The sequence below is a fragment of the Falco rusticolus genome, chromosome 2 (genome assembly GCF_015220075.1).
Source record: "Falco rusticolus isolate bFalRus1 chromosome 2, bFalRus1.pri, whole genome shotgun sequence".
NCBI classification, from domain to species: Eukaryota; Metazoa; Chordata; class Aves; order Falconiformes; family Falconidae; genus Falco; species Falco rusticolus.
This window is the reverse complement of record NC_051188.1, coordinates 17966760-17984340: the sequence shown is the minus strand read 5'-3', so window position 1 is coordinate 17984340 and position 17581 is coordinate 17966760. Positions and strand designations below refer to the sequence as shown.

Here is a 17581-nt window from a genome sequence, read left to right as displayed (position 1 = left end):
GCACATTCTCATTGATACAGCTTTGATACTTAAAGTGTGCATTAACAAGTTTGGACTTTTTTTTTCTTTGATTTTTGTTTCACTCATTCTGCTCCAGAGGTGATAAAAAGATGGCCTAGACCTGACTGAAACAGATACTTTCATCGCAGAAGAAAAATACAGCCTCTCTCCATAATTTTTTAAGTTTTGGGTTTCCATATTTAAGTAAGAAACCACCCCAGATAGTAGCAGCAGTAGTAGTAGTAGTAACAATAATAACAATAACAATAATAGTAGTAGCTGTCTTCATACTGGTTTAAACCATCAAATGATCTTAACAAATTTCTGCATGAAAGGATTGAAATGGACTTGTTATCCTCTAAGTAGTCCTTTGTCCACACACCCATCACTATTTTTTTTAAGGTGTGATTCAAATGTAGCAATATTTAGAATTCTCTCCACTGCAAAACTGATGCATTGGTATACTGACAGAATTTCAAGGACTTTTCTCTGTCAGCAGCAGTAACACATTTAAACCTCTCCCAACAGCCTTATTTTAAGCAGAAATCACAGTAAATATTAATGCTCTGAAAACGTGTCAACATGAATACATTTTTTTAAATTATTTTGTATTTAATGACTTATTTTATTTTTAATAGCTCCCAAATGCATTGCTGCTTACCTTAGCATTCTGGAACAACTCTGATTTACAGGCATCCTCTTCTTTAAATATACCAGTGTAGCAATAGCAACCAAGAACACCAATCAAGAGACGGACACATTGGACAAGGTGTTCTGCACCAACAACCTTTGACTATATCAGATACACAGTATAAATACCAGTGGTTTATCATTAAACTCTTCCATCAAAATACAGAATTCTTTAGAGTCTTTTAAAAACACTTTCATATACAGGTTTCACCAGAATTAACAAAGATCTGCATCCTAATGTTTTGCACTGCAGTTGCCTCAGCTCCCTACCAAGTCCTTTTGGCACTCCATGTTATAAAATTCCCGGTATGTTCCATGGCCCTAATGTTTCCCTCCTTCACAAAATTTTAAATTCTCCCTCTCCTTTAGATTCCATCATAGCAATCCTTCCAGCTTTTCCCAAGTGCTCTGTTTATTCATTTTACCTCCGTCCAGGACAAGAGACAGTGTGAGCTAGTCAGGACTATATCACATCCCTACTGCTGTCTCTTCTGATCTTAATAAATTATTAAGTTGCTCCTTAGCAGCTATTGTGTCAACAAATGGCACAGACGGTTGTAAATTCATGTGTACTTAGTGCAGGAGCACGTCAGAGATCACTTTTTACCTGTCCAAATTATTTGGATCAAAGGAAGAAAAAAAGCAGACAAATAATTAATTGTCTTACTTTCTCAGGAAGGGAGACCAAAAAGGATTGCTATCACATTCCTGAAAAGCAGGTATCTATAAAAAAAGATGGGAAAACTTATGCATACATGCCATTGTAACAGATGCAAACCCAGGGATAAGTTTTATAACACCCAGTTGCCAGTACTTTGTTTCAAACTTTGGTACTGCCTCTTCTGGCTCACCAAATATTACACCTTAGCAGTGAATTGCAAGGAAGGCACACCACTATATTAAAACCAAAGCTAGCCTGTCAAAGGAACTGAAAGTTTAAAAAACCTGCTGGTTTTGTTTTCACAAACTTTCTACCATTATCTGGTGGCTCTTCCTCTACAAATCAAGATTTATCTCCAAAGGAGAGATTCTGTGGTGTTTCAACAAGTGAAAGGTACAAACAGGATCACAAGACTATTCAGGCTGGAAGGGATCTTGGCAGGTCTCTGGACCAACCTCCTGCTCACAGCAGGGCCAACTCTGAGGTCAAGGCTTATCCAATCAGGGCCTGAAAACCTCCAAGGATGCAGACTGCACAACCTCTCAGGTAGGGCAACCTGTGCTGTGCCACTGCCTGACTGTCCTCACATAGATAAAATTCTTCTTGGATCCAGTGTGATTTCCTCTTGACTCTGCCTGCTGTCTCTCATCTTCCTGCAATACACCACTGTGAAGAGCATGGCTCTGTCTTCTAGGCAAACCTACAGGCACTGGCAGGCTTTTCCAAAGCCTGTTAGGTCCCCCCGAAGTCATCTCTGCTCCAGGCTGAACAAGCCTGGTTTCCCCTGTCTCCTCACAGGCCAGGTGCTGGAGCCCTCACATTTTGAGTAGCTTCCACTGAATGCACTAAATACCTGTCTTGTACCGGGAGGCCCCAAACAGGATACAGTATTTCAGATGCCGTCTGCAGGCACCAAGTAGAGGGAGGTAATCAGTTCCCTTGAGCACTGGCTGTGCTCTTGTTAATACAGCCTGTATTTGCAGCTTTCTTTACAATTACTCCTTTACACAGCTGCCTCTTTTTATAAAACCTAACAATTTGAGATCTCTATGTCTCAGGCTGTCTTGGCTTGAAAAACGGCAAGACCTTAAAGCATTACAGGGGCACAGAAGATGAAACCAACTCACAAAAAGCAGGGTAACAGTGGTTTACGTGGCAACTTTGCACACACTTCTGCTTCTGTGCAGCTTCTACACATTCCCACATACTTTAGAGAACTACGAATATTTTGCCAGTTGCATAAAGAAATACAGATCTTTCTCTTTCGTATTATTGAATATAGTTTTAAAAATGCTTGTGATTCATTTGTAGTGGCAAAAGGAATGAAAATCTATATGCTTTGCCTTGAAAAAAACATTGTTTGGGAGGACAAATGTAAGGCTGTAACAGTAATTTCTAACTTACCTTAGAAATATAGCTGTTTAAAAGCTTTTCTGACATTGCTAAAAGACAGTGCTCCAGTGTTTCCTTAAGATTTTGGTTGATGGCAAGTCTTGAAGTAGTCACACTTTTATCTGCGACATTTACTGTGAAGTTAATGAAAATATCCATTTCATCAAATGTTGTCTGCAGGTACAGTTCTTCAACATCAGAGAAAGTGTCGTCTTCTTTCCCTTGCAAGTGTTGCACACTTGAAGAAGAGACATCATTTTTACTTGAGTAGCCAGTATATGACTTCTAAGTCTTTAAAACTATTATTTAAATACAACAAATAAACAGAAGCAAAATAAAATATTTTATCTTTCTGTGCTTCCAAACCCTGCCCGATCTTTTAATTTCTGGCATGACTTTCACTGTGGAATGGATACTACCATTTTAGCTCTTTCTGAAGAAACTCCAAGGAAAGCCTGCACACAGATCATATGCTCTACGGTAGTTTGTATGGCCGCATCTGTATTGCGTTAAGATGGCTGACCTCAACCCACTTTACACAATTGTAGCAGAAATTCACAAAATCCCTGAAACCAGTATTTTTAACTTCTAGTAGGGAAGTCTTATCTTCCATCAGAACAAGTTATCCACATTTCAGTTTCATTAAGAGGAAACTGGATATAGTCCAAGAGCTTAAATACATGCCTCAGTGAAAGACGCAAGAGTATGCACAGAGTGTCTCCAACAGATTCAAGTAACGTGGCTGGAACCACAAATACAGGTGGAGTGGCACAAGGACATATGGACAGTAAGCATCTAGCCAACCTTCTACCTAGTATCTATCTTCAAGAAAACTCTTAAGATATATGGTTCCCTTAGGACAGAAGGTAACGTTGAAAAGCACAAATACGTATTTGTATAAAGTTACAAATTATTCAAAAAACAGAACTGTAATGAATTAGAATTACCTAATGTACTTATGGATAAAGAGTCACACATTTAGCTGTATTGCGGAACAGAGATGATACACATACTCCTTAACAAGCATTTTGTTCACTACCTGAAGTTTTGACCTGAAGTTTTGACTCTGTCAGCAAGAGACTATTTTAACATCTGCTTAAAGCATCTTTAACAATTTGAAAAAGCATTATTATTTTTATGGGATCCGAAAGATCTACAGAAAGATGCGAAAGAGCTTGAGGAATTACGCATTTCATTATCTCTGCTTGCTAAAATGACAAATAAAAGCTTAAGTATCTGTAATAATTGATTTTAAAACATACCATTCAGCATCATTTTGGAAAAAAATCATGGCAGCTCTACAGTTCTTCATTGTAAGGCTCACAAGAATTTTTTGTACCACAAGATGAGGAAAATTGCTGTAAAAAAAAGAATTGTTTTGTATTTTCTTGGAATCAGACAAGCTCTTAGGATTCCTGAAGCACACCCAAACATCAACCTGATTAACAGTCTATCTTCAAAGAAGCTTAAGTTTTCACTTAAGATTTCTAACACACAGTTCATGTATCTGCTATGCTTATGAACAGATAACTAAATTACAGTAAACTTAAAAACACTATAAACTCTACCAAAGCATTAACATAACACAATTCTGCAAATCCACTTTCCCCTGTGCAATTTCACATGTTAAAGGGTGAACTTACATATAAAATTATGCCACAAAGACTTTACCTGCAGAGCACCGGAGGCAACTCCACACATTCTTCCATTTCCTCCTCCAAATAGCAGGACAGTACCCATTTCATTATTGCCTCCTTTAACACAGAATCCAGATTTCTTTCACAATTATTCTGTTCCATTCCTATGTCCAAATTTCCTGGCACTGAATAGGCAGACATCACTAATGATAAACAACATACAGCAGAACTGTAACAAAAATTGAACACAGGGCATTTGTGAGAAACAATGTGGTATTTGTTGTTCAGCACTCTAAAGCAAAGTCAGTATTTCTGCAGGCTCAGGGAGCATCAAGGACATAAGCAAGTTAATAAGCACACATACTAGAAAACTCCTCTATTAGAATCTGCATTTCCAAAAAGCCACATTTGGGCTATTACAGACTTTCCCAGTCTATTTTAAAGACTGTTTCAGAATACTTACTTTAGAATCAAAATCTAGAAGGAAACATACTTCTTAACTTCAAAAAATCAACATCTCTTTCAGTCAGATTTTAATTTTTATTCCATTTTACACTGTTAGTCAATTTTAAATTTGAAGATGCTTGCCTCTTCTGCCTCTGCTTTCAGACTTAGGTAATTATGTCCATTTCAAATGCTTGAAACACGAATGTGGGCAGCTTTTAACTACAAATACAGCCGCAACAACAATAACAGTATTTTTAATAATACAGTGGGTTTGGCTGCACAGTAAAGAGCAATGGGAATCAGACAAAAAATATTATCCTTGCTTCTCATTTTACCTTGAAGGCTTGCATGCAGGTCCTGAAAATATCTTCCACAGTTCTTTATCTGTTACAACAAGGTTTCCTCGAATCATAGCTCCAAGTAGCCCAAAGCTCTCTGCTTCAATTTGCTGGAAACTTACGCTACGAATGGTAAGAGACCAAATCTTTGCCCAGGTTCTCTGGAGCTCCAGCTTGTGGGTGCTCTTCAAATCAGTTTTCTGGTTTTGACACAAAGCTATCTCTGTAAGGCACTTCAGCACGTACGGGGTCCTTTCTCCTCGGCGTTGCTGAGGCAGTAACTGGTGAAGTACATTAAGTAAGGGAGGTAGCTCACTGTTTGGAAGACTCATGGGATACTTTGATATTAACCGAGCTGTAATCTGTAACCTTGAAAACACAAAGTGAAGCAATTAATACCAAACATACATAAATCTGCATTTTCATAGGTAAATGAACAAAGTGTTCTCTGATTGTCATTTCACATTTCTACTTCCAGTATTAAGCTATTTGTTTACTATCAAAGGTTAAAGATTCAGTATTTCTACTGGGTTTACTTGTGAGGCCTGGTCATCTAGCTTTATTATCACTAATTTACAAGCTGACTTCACTGATTTCTGACCACAAGGGAAGAAAATTTCAAGCAAAAAAATTATTTTTCTCCTTCTTCTGGGCTAGCCTGTTATTCACTCTGACCGATGGAGTGACCTCAAGGGCGAAGTTACATGAGCAGGAAACATTACAGCAATGTCTTTGCAGATAAGACAAATAAAATTTATCTAATGAACAAGATGTTAAGCTAAGTATGGTAAGTTGGAAGGGTTTTGCTCATAGCAATGGGTGCAACTCTACTCAAATCAGTAAATAACAGTACTTGCAGTGTTTCTTGGAGATGCTACCTCCACACAGAATGGCATATTAACTTCTCAACAGGATCCTAAACAGCCACTTTGCCTCAATACTGCAAGCGATAAACACACACACACACACAAACTTGCTGCCTCAGCTCAGGACTCAGTTCACAAGCAGCTACACTGTTCTGGTATCTTGTACAGCAGTTTCCAAGAAAAGTCAGGAAGACAGAGAGAACAGTAAAAGCAAAAAACATCCAGTGTAATCCTGGGCTGCATCAAAAGAAGCATGACCAGCAGGTTGAGGAAGGTGATTCTCCCCCTCTACTCTCCTGAGACCCCACCTGAAGTACTGCATCCAGCTCTGGGACTCCCAACTTAAAAAAGACGTAGGACCTGTTGGAGCAGGTCCAGAGAAGGGCCACGAGGATGATCAAAGGGCTGGAACAGCTCTCCTATGAAGACAGGCTGAGAGAGTTGGGGTTGTTCAGCCTGGAGAAGAGGAGGCTCTGGGGAGACCTTACAGCTGCCTTCTAGTACCTAAAGGGGGCCTACAGGAAAGCTGGAGAGGGACAGGCACGTAGTGATAGGACAAGGGGGAATGGCTTTAAACAGAAAGAGGGTAGATTTAGATGACACATTAGGCAGAAATTCTTTACTGTGAGGGTGGTGAGGCACTGGTACAGGTTGCCTAAAGAAATTGTGGCTGCCCCATCCCTGGCAGCGTTCAAGGCTAGGTTGGATGTGGCACAGTTTCCAGGTCAAGTATTACAGTAAACTGTGTGAACTAGTTCAAAATGGCCAAACTGTTAATGGCTGTTGTCCTATGACACAACCAGCTTAAGACAGCAGTAAATCTCGCATTAATTTCCTAATTCTTCTGGACTGGAGAGGGCCCAGCAGAGGGCTACAAAGCTGATGAGGGGACTGGAGCATCTCCCTTATGGGGAAAGGCTGAGAGAGCTGGGCCTGGTTAGCCTGGGGAAGAGAAGGCTGAGAGGGATCTTATCAATGCATAAATATCTTAAGGGTGAGCATCAAGAGGATGGGGCCAGGTGCTTTTCTGTATTGCCAAATGACAGGACAAGGGGCAACAGGCACAAACTGCAACACAAGAAGTTCCTTCTGAATATGAGGAAGAGCTGCTTTACTTTGAGGGTGATGGAGCACTGGAATAGGTTGCCCAGACAGAGGCTGTGCAGTCTCCTTCTCTGGAGACGTTCAAAACCCACCTGGATGTGACTCTGTACAGCCTGCCCTAGGAGAACCTGCTTTAGGAGGGGGTTGGACTAGATGATCTCCAGAAGTCCCTTCCAACCCTGACCATTCTGTGATTCTGTAATACTCATGAACTGGATCACACACACAACACACAAAGACTAGTAATATCTAGCACAAAAGACAGGTAAAAAAATCAGTCAGTATTACCTTATACACTACAACACAGTTTACCAGACCTCATTTGTTACTTCTTAGAAAACCACAGATACAAAGCTTTTAAAGCAAGAGTGCCAAAACCACTGCTCATTACTTTCCAAATGCTGTGAGAATCTAAGCTTAGTGCTTAGATATATAATTACACCACGTGCAGACACCTATTTTGAAAGCACAACATATTCAGAAGTACGCCTAAATGTAAAAAGATGTCTGCAGTAATATTTGTTTCATGTAAAGATGTTATTACCAAGGTATGACATCAAAATCCTTCTGGGATCTTTGCAGGTTGTCTCGAATTACCTCCCAACTTAGTTCAATCCTCCTGCGCTTGCCTGGTATTGTTTCACCCCTGAACTCTCTTTGTGAAACAGCATGCGACTGGGTAATTTCCAGAACTTTGGTATCCTCTGTAAAAGTCTTTTATAAAGAGAAATCAGCAAGTACACAAATAGAAAAAAGTAGTATTCACAGGAAAACTGAAATGTCAAACTAAACTGTTCCATTTTTTGCTGTGCATAAAGTCTCTTAAGAGTCAATCAGAATTATTATTTATTATTCTTTACTATAACAGAACCTCTGTTTATATTCTAATACGCAACACTAGTGAAACATAGTATAAGTTAGGAGTTCACACATTTCTAAACTGCACAAAAATGAACAGCTAAACACAACAGAATACAGAAAAAAGGTACTAATACTTCAGTGCATGATTTTAAGGAAATGCTAAAGCCATATTCAAAAAACAAAACATACCACATAGTAAATACAAGGTCAACTTTATATTCAAATAAAAATGTTACCTGATGACAAATATCAGCCATTAACTCGATCAAGTTTTCCTTTACAGCAATATTACGTGAGCCTGAAGAATACTTTCCTCTACTACTGATGAGATTTATTTCATTCACCAGCAGATCATATAGGTTATGTAAGATACTCTGCCATTTTGTTGAGTCATATGCACCTATAAGTGCAAAAAACAATTAAAAGATAACATGCACCACCTACTTGATATAATATGTAAACCTACCTAGACAATGCAAAATACAGCCACAATCAGAGTAAAGCATACAAAGCTTAACAAATGCAAGCCTGCAAAACTAGTCTTATAATAAAGAATGACTAAAGTGAAAAAATGAAAAAAGTTATGAGAGAATTTAATCACCATATAGAAGTAATTAGGGTAGGAACAATGTTTCTAATAAACAATTCTTTATCTAACTGGAAAGACTACAATGAAATGCAATAGATAAATTCAGACTAATTATAAACTGCCATTTGTAGACAAAGTAAAAACACCAACCAAAAAAAACCCCCACAACTTTTAAAAAAATGATACTATAACTGAAATAGACAAACACAACTACTGAGTGATGTTCTCTGACTGGTTTTATACAGTAAATCAGGCTTAGACCATAGCAGTAATCTCTGGGCTTAAATAAAACCTGATAAGATACGAATACATGTACCAATCTAAACTCATTCTAAACTGTTATTTCCCTTCCCCAAAGATTTGTGTTTTGATTTAGTACTTTAAAGTCACCTTTTGATAACAAAAAAAAATAAAATAACCAACTGTCACAGGACTTAATACAATTAACATCCTCTTAGCGTAACTTGAAAACTCATTTCCATTTCACTCCATATTAACCTCTTGCATAAAACTACTGACAAGTAAACATCACTCCCATTAATGTTCCCAAATCTCAGTATCAAAATTCAGTAAGTTGGTACAATAATTTGAACCATCACATACAGTGATGAAAAAAAAAAAAACCAGGGAGCTTTTTATTATACCTTTTCCTTGAGTTTTTGCACCTTTTGGATGATGAATACGAACTTGAAGACGAAATAATTCAATTATTGATTCCTTCAGGGAATCTTTTGGTCTATATTGAGTCCATATATAAAGCACTGTAGGCAAAATTTCTTCTCCTATTTTACAAATCCGTATGCGACAGTTGACAGCAAACTTACTGCAGAAGATATTCATTGCCCCAATAATATGATCCAGGCCTGCAGTATTCTTCTCCTGCCTGCAACATAAACCCAACAGTCAAACTTCCAGAAGAAATAATCTATGTCTTTTCACAGGAATTGTTTAAATGTAAATACTAGCAAGTAACTATATTCAGAATATCATTGGCCTAACAAATGCAGAAGTTATTAATATTTTAAAGAATGTATTAAATTGGTGTTCAAAGAGAGAACAAAATACGTCTAAAGAAGTATTACCTGCTATTACTCAATTCTAATCCCAAATACTTAAAATGAGCGAATTCTTTAAAAGTAGGTATTAGCATACAAAAGGAGCACTTGCAACATACCTTGCACACTGCATTGCTTTCGAAAAGAAGATAAACATATCAGAACTCAACCCATCAGTCTGGAAGCAGTACCCCCTCATAAGTGTATGAATTATCCTAGCTACCAAGACTCTATTAATCTTCCCAGAAGATTCGAGGTATAATTGGCTGTACAGGATCAGCAACTCTGCAAATGTATTAAAAAATAAATTATATAGTATGTATATATGTTTTAAATATACAAATACATATAAAAACATATATACTACAGACGATTACATAAAAATGCTTGAAGCAAAATGCTGTATTAAATATACAGAAACCACCATTCTGAATTCAGCTGCATGTAATTATTCACAAAGTTAACTGGGGAAAAAAAATAAAACATCTGGTCTTATCTACGCTGGAAGTAAAGTTATATTCTTTCTGAGCTGGGATACAATCTGCTTTGTGTTACACTGAGCAAAGTAGCTATAGCCACAAGATCAACTTTCACAGCTACTTCCACACTCAACTTCTACTCTACATTGATTGCTCAGTACAATGGGCCCCATTTGTTGCAGAATACAGAATAAAAGTACTCAGAAACAATTAAAAGCCACACATACATTAACAAAGAATTTGGTGTAGCAGGAACAGGTAAACAGATCAGGAAGTTGGTGCTGATGCTCCCCCTATTTCCATTACATGCAGTTCAGCTAGCTCACTCCAGCCTGCAGCCCAACACGCCCATGCTTTGCACTCATTCACAAGTTTTCTGAAGGAAATGCCCCTTCCTCAGACTTTTGCTTTATGTGAAGGCCCATTGAGGAATCACCACACTGTCCTTTCATCAGCCTCATAGAAATCATGGCAGCACGTTACTGACCCAAACATCACCACCAGTTTAGCACAATACATACAGAAAAGCCTTGCTGCTATTTCATTTATGTCACCTACAAGTGACATGATACTGTCCCTCAGTCCACCAATGGACAATATCCACTGCAAAGAACCACAGTGGGAAGAAATACCGATTCAGTCCTATGACCTCGGCAGCTATTCTGGGACAACACTTTGAATGATTAGACATCCACCTCGCAAGCCTTCTTTTTTCTAAGGAAAAATGTAGGTAGAATGATCTTTTGGGAATCCCAGCCACTATGAATCCTTTGTTCACAGTCAACCAGACATGACCTCAGAGCAGCTGTATTGTATAGTCCTTGGGATGCAGAATGACCAGATACTACACTTTTGCTCTATAGAGCGACTATGACCCAGAAAAGCCTGACAACCCTCAACGCTAATGGTCAGTAGCTCATCAGTTTAGGGTAAGCTCTCCACAGACAGTCAGGATCAAGGCCTCTGAGGCGCTCTCTCAGATTCTCTTCTTTTGAATATTCTGCATAGGTGACACTGATGGCATCACCTAGGGCCTTGAGCTCTGGATTCCTGTGTTGTGGAAAAGCCAGCCCAGAACAACTATACATACATACATACATACATAAATAAATAAATGAATGAATAAATAAATAAATAGGTTGAAATGCTACTGCTTCATTGTTGTGAAGGCCTTTGTAGATTTATGGACATCTTGGACTCCAGCAGGACGCACAATGCCACCTTCACCAAGTCTTTCATAACACTGGTGCCAAATTCAATAGAAATACCACACCTTCTTTCCAAGAAGGCATAGGGTCATTTGCAGAACTCATGTGACCCTCTGAGTCATGGGAATCAGAGACAGTTCATACCCCCTGTATTACAAAGCTCTAACCTTGTGACACTAGTGCCCAAGCCTGGCTTAACCATGTCCGTTCTGCATAAAGGTTGGAAGTGGAATGTGCGTCAGTGACTTCCCAACACCCTCAGAGAACTGCACCCCACACAACTGCAAATGCAGTGCAGCCCAGAATTGCAACAGCCCACAACCAATGCTCCCTGTCCCTGCAGGGGATTCTTATACTGGGACCTCCTCAGGTTGGGAAACAACCCCCGCTCACACCTGCAGAGCACTTACTGGATGAACTCTTTTCACATTCTCTCTCCATGCTCTCCACTGACATCCCCTGAAAGAACACACAAGCAAGGAAAGCACACAGCTTTACACAAAGCCTAGAATCTGAACAGGAGCAAAACAAGCAGCAGTGCAAGCATGTGAACAAAAAGCATTCAAAAAATAAGAAAACCTGATCCCACAACACCATTGATCCACTCTCATAGCTGAGGCTGCTTCAAGCAGGGGACTGGACTAGACATCTCCTGACGATTCCTTCCAATGTGAACTAGTCTCAAATTCCCTGAGAGCACAAATACAGCTATAATATATACACAGATGAACAGGGAAAAAGGGAAATACTGCATATGATTTTTTAAAACCAGGGTCCAAACATAGGAAAAGTATAGCATCCAGCAATATGATCCTTTTTCTGAAGGCCAACAGGGTCTACTGGAAACTAACAAAATCTGGTTGACCTGGCGGAAGAGCAGCCACAATGCTTTTCTCCATGGAGAAAAAAAGCCCTAAACCTGGTCTCTAAACCCTGCTGTCACGCCTTATCCTCCATGCTCCATTTAGACACCTAAACAGAGACTCTGTGGACCAGGCCCACACACAAGTTGTTGGAAGAGTTGAAAACTCCTCCCCTGCTTGACTGAGCTTCCAAGTCCAACCACCACGTGGTCTACTACTATATTTTCACGCTGGAACTGCTACTCCTGCACCTCCCCAGGACTTCCATGTTCCCAAGTCTCTGTTAAGCCTCATCTAAGTGAGCTAAGACTTGCTATTAATCCTGCTTATAAAGTCTCATGATCTTTTCAAACACAGCTTCCATGCTGCCCTCCATCTCCTCCCCCTCTTCAGCCTGGCGGTGCTGCAGCATTCTCTTTGGGATGCCTGCAACAACATGGGGATCAGATCAGGAGTGAAGAGGTAGGGGAAAGAAGCTGCTATGGCATCCTCCTCTTTAGAAGAATATACAGAAGACAGTAAAGCAAGTCTGTTGGTCCCTGAATATATGCGACAATGCATGGTTCTGTTGTTTACTGTCATCCTTCCCACAGTTCTTAAGGTATCAAGATAGTTTCTGCAGGCGGCATTAATACTAGGATAGATCCAGTTCTGCCTTAATTACTACAGCAGAAAGGTGAAATCCAGCTCTGAAAACGGTAAGACATGCTCACTTCAGTACCAGGGGTTGGTGCAGCAAATAGAACATTTGGACATTTAGATTAAGGAAGATGCAGTGTAATTTATTAAGCAGCAAGAGTAGAAAGAGGCTTCCTTAGCAGTATGAATTCCTCCTTGTTTTGGTGGCTGGTGTTTACTGCAAGATGGATCAAGAATTTTCTGTTGCTTTGAGCGCCTGAGGGAGTACTGGATGAGATCTTGGAGCACTAATGGACTATCTCATTCATTTTTACTGTGAGATCCATTACCAGACTCAATTATTTCTGGTGTACCGTTTCTCCACAAATTTCTTTCTCAAGACCTATACAGTGCTTTTAGCAGTGGCATAAGCTACTGGGCAAGCCTCCAGGCCAGCTTGCAGTCATTTCTTTAAAACAGCTAGGACATACTGACAGTCTCTACAAGGCCTGCAGAGAGGTCCAATGTAGTCTAGCTACCACACACCTCCAATGAGATAGTTTAAATGACAGCTTTTACACTTTGATACCTTTTGTAGTTTAGCTTTTTTCACTAATGAACAGATTTCAAACACCCTTATTACTTGTAGAATGGCATCTTTAGACAAATCACCCTACATTCCGAGTCCAGGACTTTGCCGATTGCAGCAGCTTGAGTGGACATATTTGTAACCTGATGGACCCATAAAACATCTAAGATGAGATTCCACCTGTCTCTGGCCAAGAAACTGAGAATTGCTTTGTCTAAAGATGCCATTTTATGGAAAAAAAAAATCTGTGCCGTTTCCTCAGTAATGCTGCATCAACGGCCAGTCTCAGGACTTGCATTTCTGCATATTGATTTGGCTGCCCTTCACCTTCAACCTCATCAATCCTGCTGGTAAGGATTCCAAATGACAGCTTTCTATCTTCACAGACCACCCAGAATTAGGCAAGAATGATTAGTGAACAGGGCATATTACTTATTTTTTGAAAGCCTGCCATATTCTAGGGCTTCTTAAGCATCTGGTAATACCTTGGGTGACACCGCAAAATTCACAATCTTTGGACCAATCCATCAGATCCTCCAGTATGCTGGGGCATCCCTGTTTCCCCTTATGAGTCCATTTATTCCAGGTCACACTTGTTGTGTAGAAAGTCAAAGACAGATCTCCTTTCAGGAAACACTGAAGTACCAGCAAATGAGAAGCCAGCAGCATTTTTGATTCCATTGCCACTACTTCAAATGCTGCCCAGATTCCTTCATAGATGGCCATTATTTCTTCTTCTGATAGGGTATAGCTAGTATCTTACAGTCAGATCTTATCATTGCTCAAATTGTCGCTCAAGTGTGCCCATTTTCCTGGTGACTTGGTACAGTAAGTTCATGAGCAGACTGTATCCAGGGACGTGCATTTGCCAAAACCTCACCATTCCAAGAAAAATTTGTGCTTTGTTTTTATTGATCAGTGGTGCTATGGCTGTGATGCTGCAAATCACATCAGTAGGACTGCAACAGCACCCATCTTGCCATTTGACAACAAGAAACTATTTCTTGCATGTTATTACCTTATCTCTTTTGAGCACAAATCTTCCATTTAATAAAATTCTAATTATCTCTTTGCTTTTGTTAAATACTTCACGCTTAGTGTTTCCCCATACTACAATGTCATTAATATACTGTGAATGTTCTGGGGCACTGCCCTCTTCCAAAACCTTCTGTACAAGTCCGTGACAGATGGGCTATGCCTCAATCCTTGTGGCAGAAAGTTCTAGGCATATTGTACTCCTTGCCAGGTAAAGACAAACTGTGGTTTACGCGCAGGGGCCAGGGAAATAGAAAAAAAAAATACATCAGCTGTGTGAATGGTCATATACTGGGTCGTATCTTCGCTTTGAGTTCCTACTGTAGTTCTAGTATACCTAGTACTGAACACTGTTCAAGGGTGATGTTACCGCATTCAAACCAATTACCTCTCATTAATATCCAACCCCAAATGGATTTTCACACAAGTCTGATGGGATTGTCAAATAGTGAAGTTTGAGCAACTATGACTCAACTTTCCAGTTCTCTGATAAGGCCATGTACAGGACTAGAATAAATCTCTGCTGGTCCAACACTGTCACCAGTGCACTGAGTTGCAACCAGAATCAACTGATGTGAAGTCTGTCGCAGCCTTGACTCCTCCTCCTCTTGAGAGAGTCAGGCAGTTGAGCAAAGAAGTGTCCTCATTCATTACTACTGTGGCAATACAAAAAATGCCCACTGATGTCCTCATGGGTCCCTAAAATATCTAATCATTAAGAAGTCAATGCCTAAGATGCAAGAAGCACATGGTCCCATTATCAATTCAAAGGGCTTCCAGTTTCCTTTAGTAAGACTGAGTTCAGCTTCTACTACATACAGCTTCCACTAGCCTCAGGTGACTCCTCTGATGATGCAGCCAGTATATACCAATATGACAGCTCCTCGTAATTTTTAAGAGTACGACTACTAACATTCAGAAACTCAGAACTTCCAGCAGATAAGAGTGCCTCATGGAGTCAGCATCTGCCTATCAAATCTAACTGCTCTGGGGCAACAGCTGGAATCCATGTTCTACTTTAAACTCGTGCAAGCAGATCACTGATTTTGTAAATAGAAAATAGACTTCTCCATTGTACTTCATATATACTTCGATGCTATAAACAAGCATTAAGGTGGAATCGCTAAAAAAGGTTGTGATAACCCTTACAACACTTATGTATCCCTCATCTAACAAAAGCAACTTGTTTCATTTAATGGATTTAAGTCTGACTTCCTCTAGATTTATGGCCTTCAGTCCTGCCTCACTTTAGTAATTAAATTTCACTGTGACTCTTATGATCTAGCATCAAAATTTCTTCTGCCACACTTCCGTCTTCCATCCATACACAGACTCAGCTAACTTCCATGTTCCTAAACTACCTAACGAACACACTGCGACTCCTATAGGCTCCTCATGCAATCTGTATGCAGCACCCTTCCAGTGACAGCCAGCCTCAGCTTCCCTTCTCTGCCATCTTCAATATCTGTCTTCAACATCCCTGGCTTCTTGTCCCATTCCCTACCCACCTACCCACAGTTCTAACCAAGTACCCACTTCTTCTTCAGATGCCTTTCCTGTTTGTTGCTCTGAACTCCAGCTTCCAGCCTCCCAATCCGGCCAGTCCCTGCCTTTGCATTCTGCTCCAACTTGCAGGCTGACAGCCCTTTCTTTGGCTTCCGTCCCCCTCACTGGCTCCTAGTCTCAGGCAGCCTTCCCATGCAGTTCCAGCTTTCCCTTCCATCTTCTACTTCCAGTTCTATCTCCATGGCCAAACGGTACCAAGAACCAGAAGTTCTTTAACTTCTGAGATCTTACCCTCAGGCTCTCTAATTACCCAATAACATCTCCCATCCTGAAACATTCCATTTTAGTCATTCTGCTTTGCCAGCCTTTGGCAGGTTTTTTTGCCTCCCCTTTTACTCCCAGTATCACCAGGACCCCTCTTCTCGGTTCTCTGCAGGTTTATTTCCATTCTGTAGTTAAGCAACTCTCTTCAAGCTACAAAGCAGAGTATTTTCTCAAAAAATGCTTTTCAGAAATCCAAACTCTGACTTCAAAGCACTACATTATGCAAATAAAGACAGTATTTCTACACTTTCTCCAGAATTGCACATGCAACCTTCAACAAACTAAACGAAAACCTGTAATACTGGGGTTTTTTTCCAAACTACTGTTCTATTACAACAACAAATGAAAACAGATGAGTTGAGAGCTTAGTACATGTCAGATGATTCAAAATACACAAACGTTCCTCCCCATGCTAAGTAAGTTAACTGTCTTGGAGTCAAATCAAATCCTCTGAAAACTGAAAAATTACGTTTGCATACTGTATATTAAAACTTTCTAGTTTCTTCTTTATATGCAATATGTACATATAACAACAGCGATTAAACAGTAACTTTGTAAATCAAGAAAACTCAGATAATAAAATTTAATAGTAATACATTAACAACTGTATCATAACTATACCAGCCAATACCTAATAACTTGCAAACAACTGCACACCAACACCAGTTCTGCTGAGGCTATTTCCAGTACACACATTCCATGGATTTGTCATGCATGTTAAATCCTGCGGAGACCAGGCACACATAACAGGATTCTATAGAAGTATGTATGTTTCAACAGAAAAATGACAAACAGTATGCAGAAAGAAAAAAACCCAATTCCTAACCTTTGCTGTTCTATTACAATTGTAAGCCTTGGAGGCTGACGCTATTTTAGTCCATGTTTTGTGCAGTACCTCACACACCAGGGCATAAACAAATTAAAATGCACCTAAACATGTTTCTACAATAGGAAAAGACAATTGTAAGTAGTCTTAAAAATTATTACCTGACCACTGCTGCTGGGATATCTCACACCAGTATTTCCTTACTGAAAGGATATCTTTTAGGAGTATACTACTACAATCAGATCCGTAAGCAGCACAAATTGTTGGATCTCTTATAATTTCCATGACGTAAATCAGGAGTTCCTGACATTTCAGTCTGGGTCCTCCTACATGAAGAAACAATGTGAGACTGAAAGTGTGCCAAGTAAACCTGAAATTAATTGTTTGTAAATGTTTACTTAAAGATCAAAAAAACCACCTACAGTTCAGAAACAGTTGTTAGGAATCATCTTCTTAAACAAACCATTTCTACAGAAGAAATTACATATGACAG

At 39.6% G+C, this 17581-nt stretch overlaps 1 protein-coding gene across 4 annotated transcripts in view; it reads right to left on the bottom strand.

The window, feature by feature from the left end:
* Positions 1-17581, bottom strand: part of ATM (ATM serine/threonine kinase) — an 80289-nt gene that overhangs the window by 58938 nt on the left and 3770 nt on the right. For 3 of the 4 annotated variants that reach the window (XM_037376742.1, XM_037376743.1, XM_037376746.1), the window contains exons 5-14: positions 17250-17414; positions 9760-9925; positions 9230-9468; positions 8233-8396; positions 7680-7849; positions 5163-5534; positions 4415-4609; positions 4006-4101; positions 2756-2981; positions 662-793 (exon numbers count right to left, since the gene is read on the bottom strand). In XM_037376742.1, coding sequence (XP_037232639.1) covers positions 662-793; positions 2756-2981; positions 4006-4101; positions 4415-4609; positions 5163-5534; positions 7680-7849; positions 8233-8396; positions 9230-9468; positions 9760-9925; positions 17250-17414 — 1925 coding nt within the window. Of the gene's footprint in view, positions 1-661; positions 794-2755; positions 2982-4005; positions 4102-4414; positions 4610-5162; positions 5535-7679; positions 7850-8232; positions 8397-9229; positions 9469-9759; positions 9926-17249; positions 17415-17581 lie in introns of those variants that run through there. The other variant, XM_037376744.1, reaches the window with a different exon arrangement.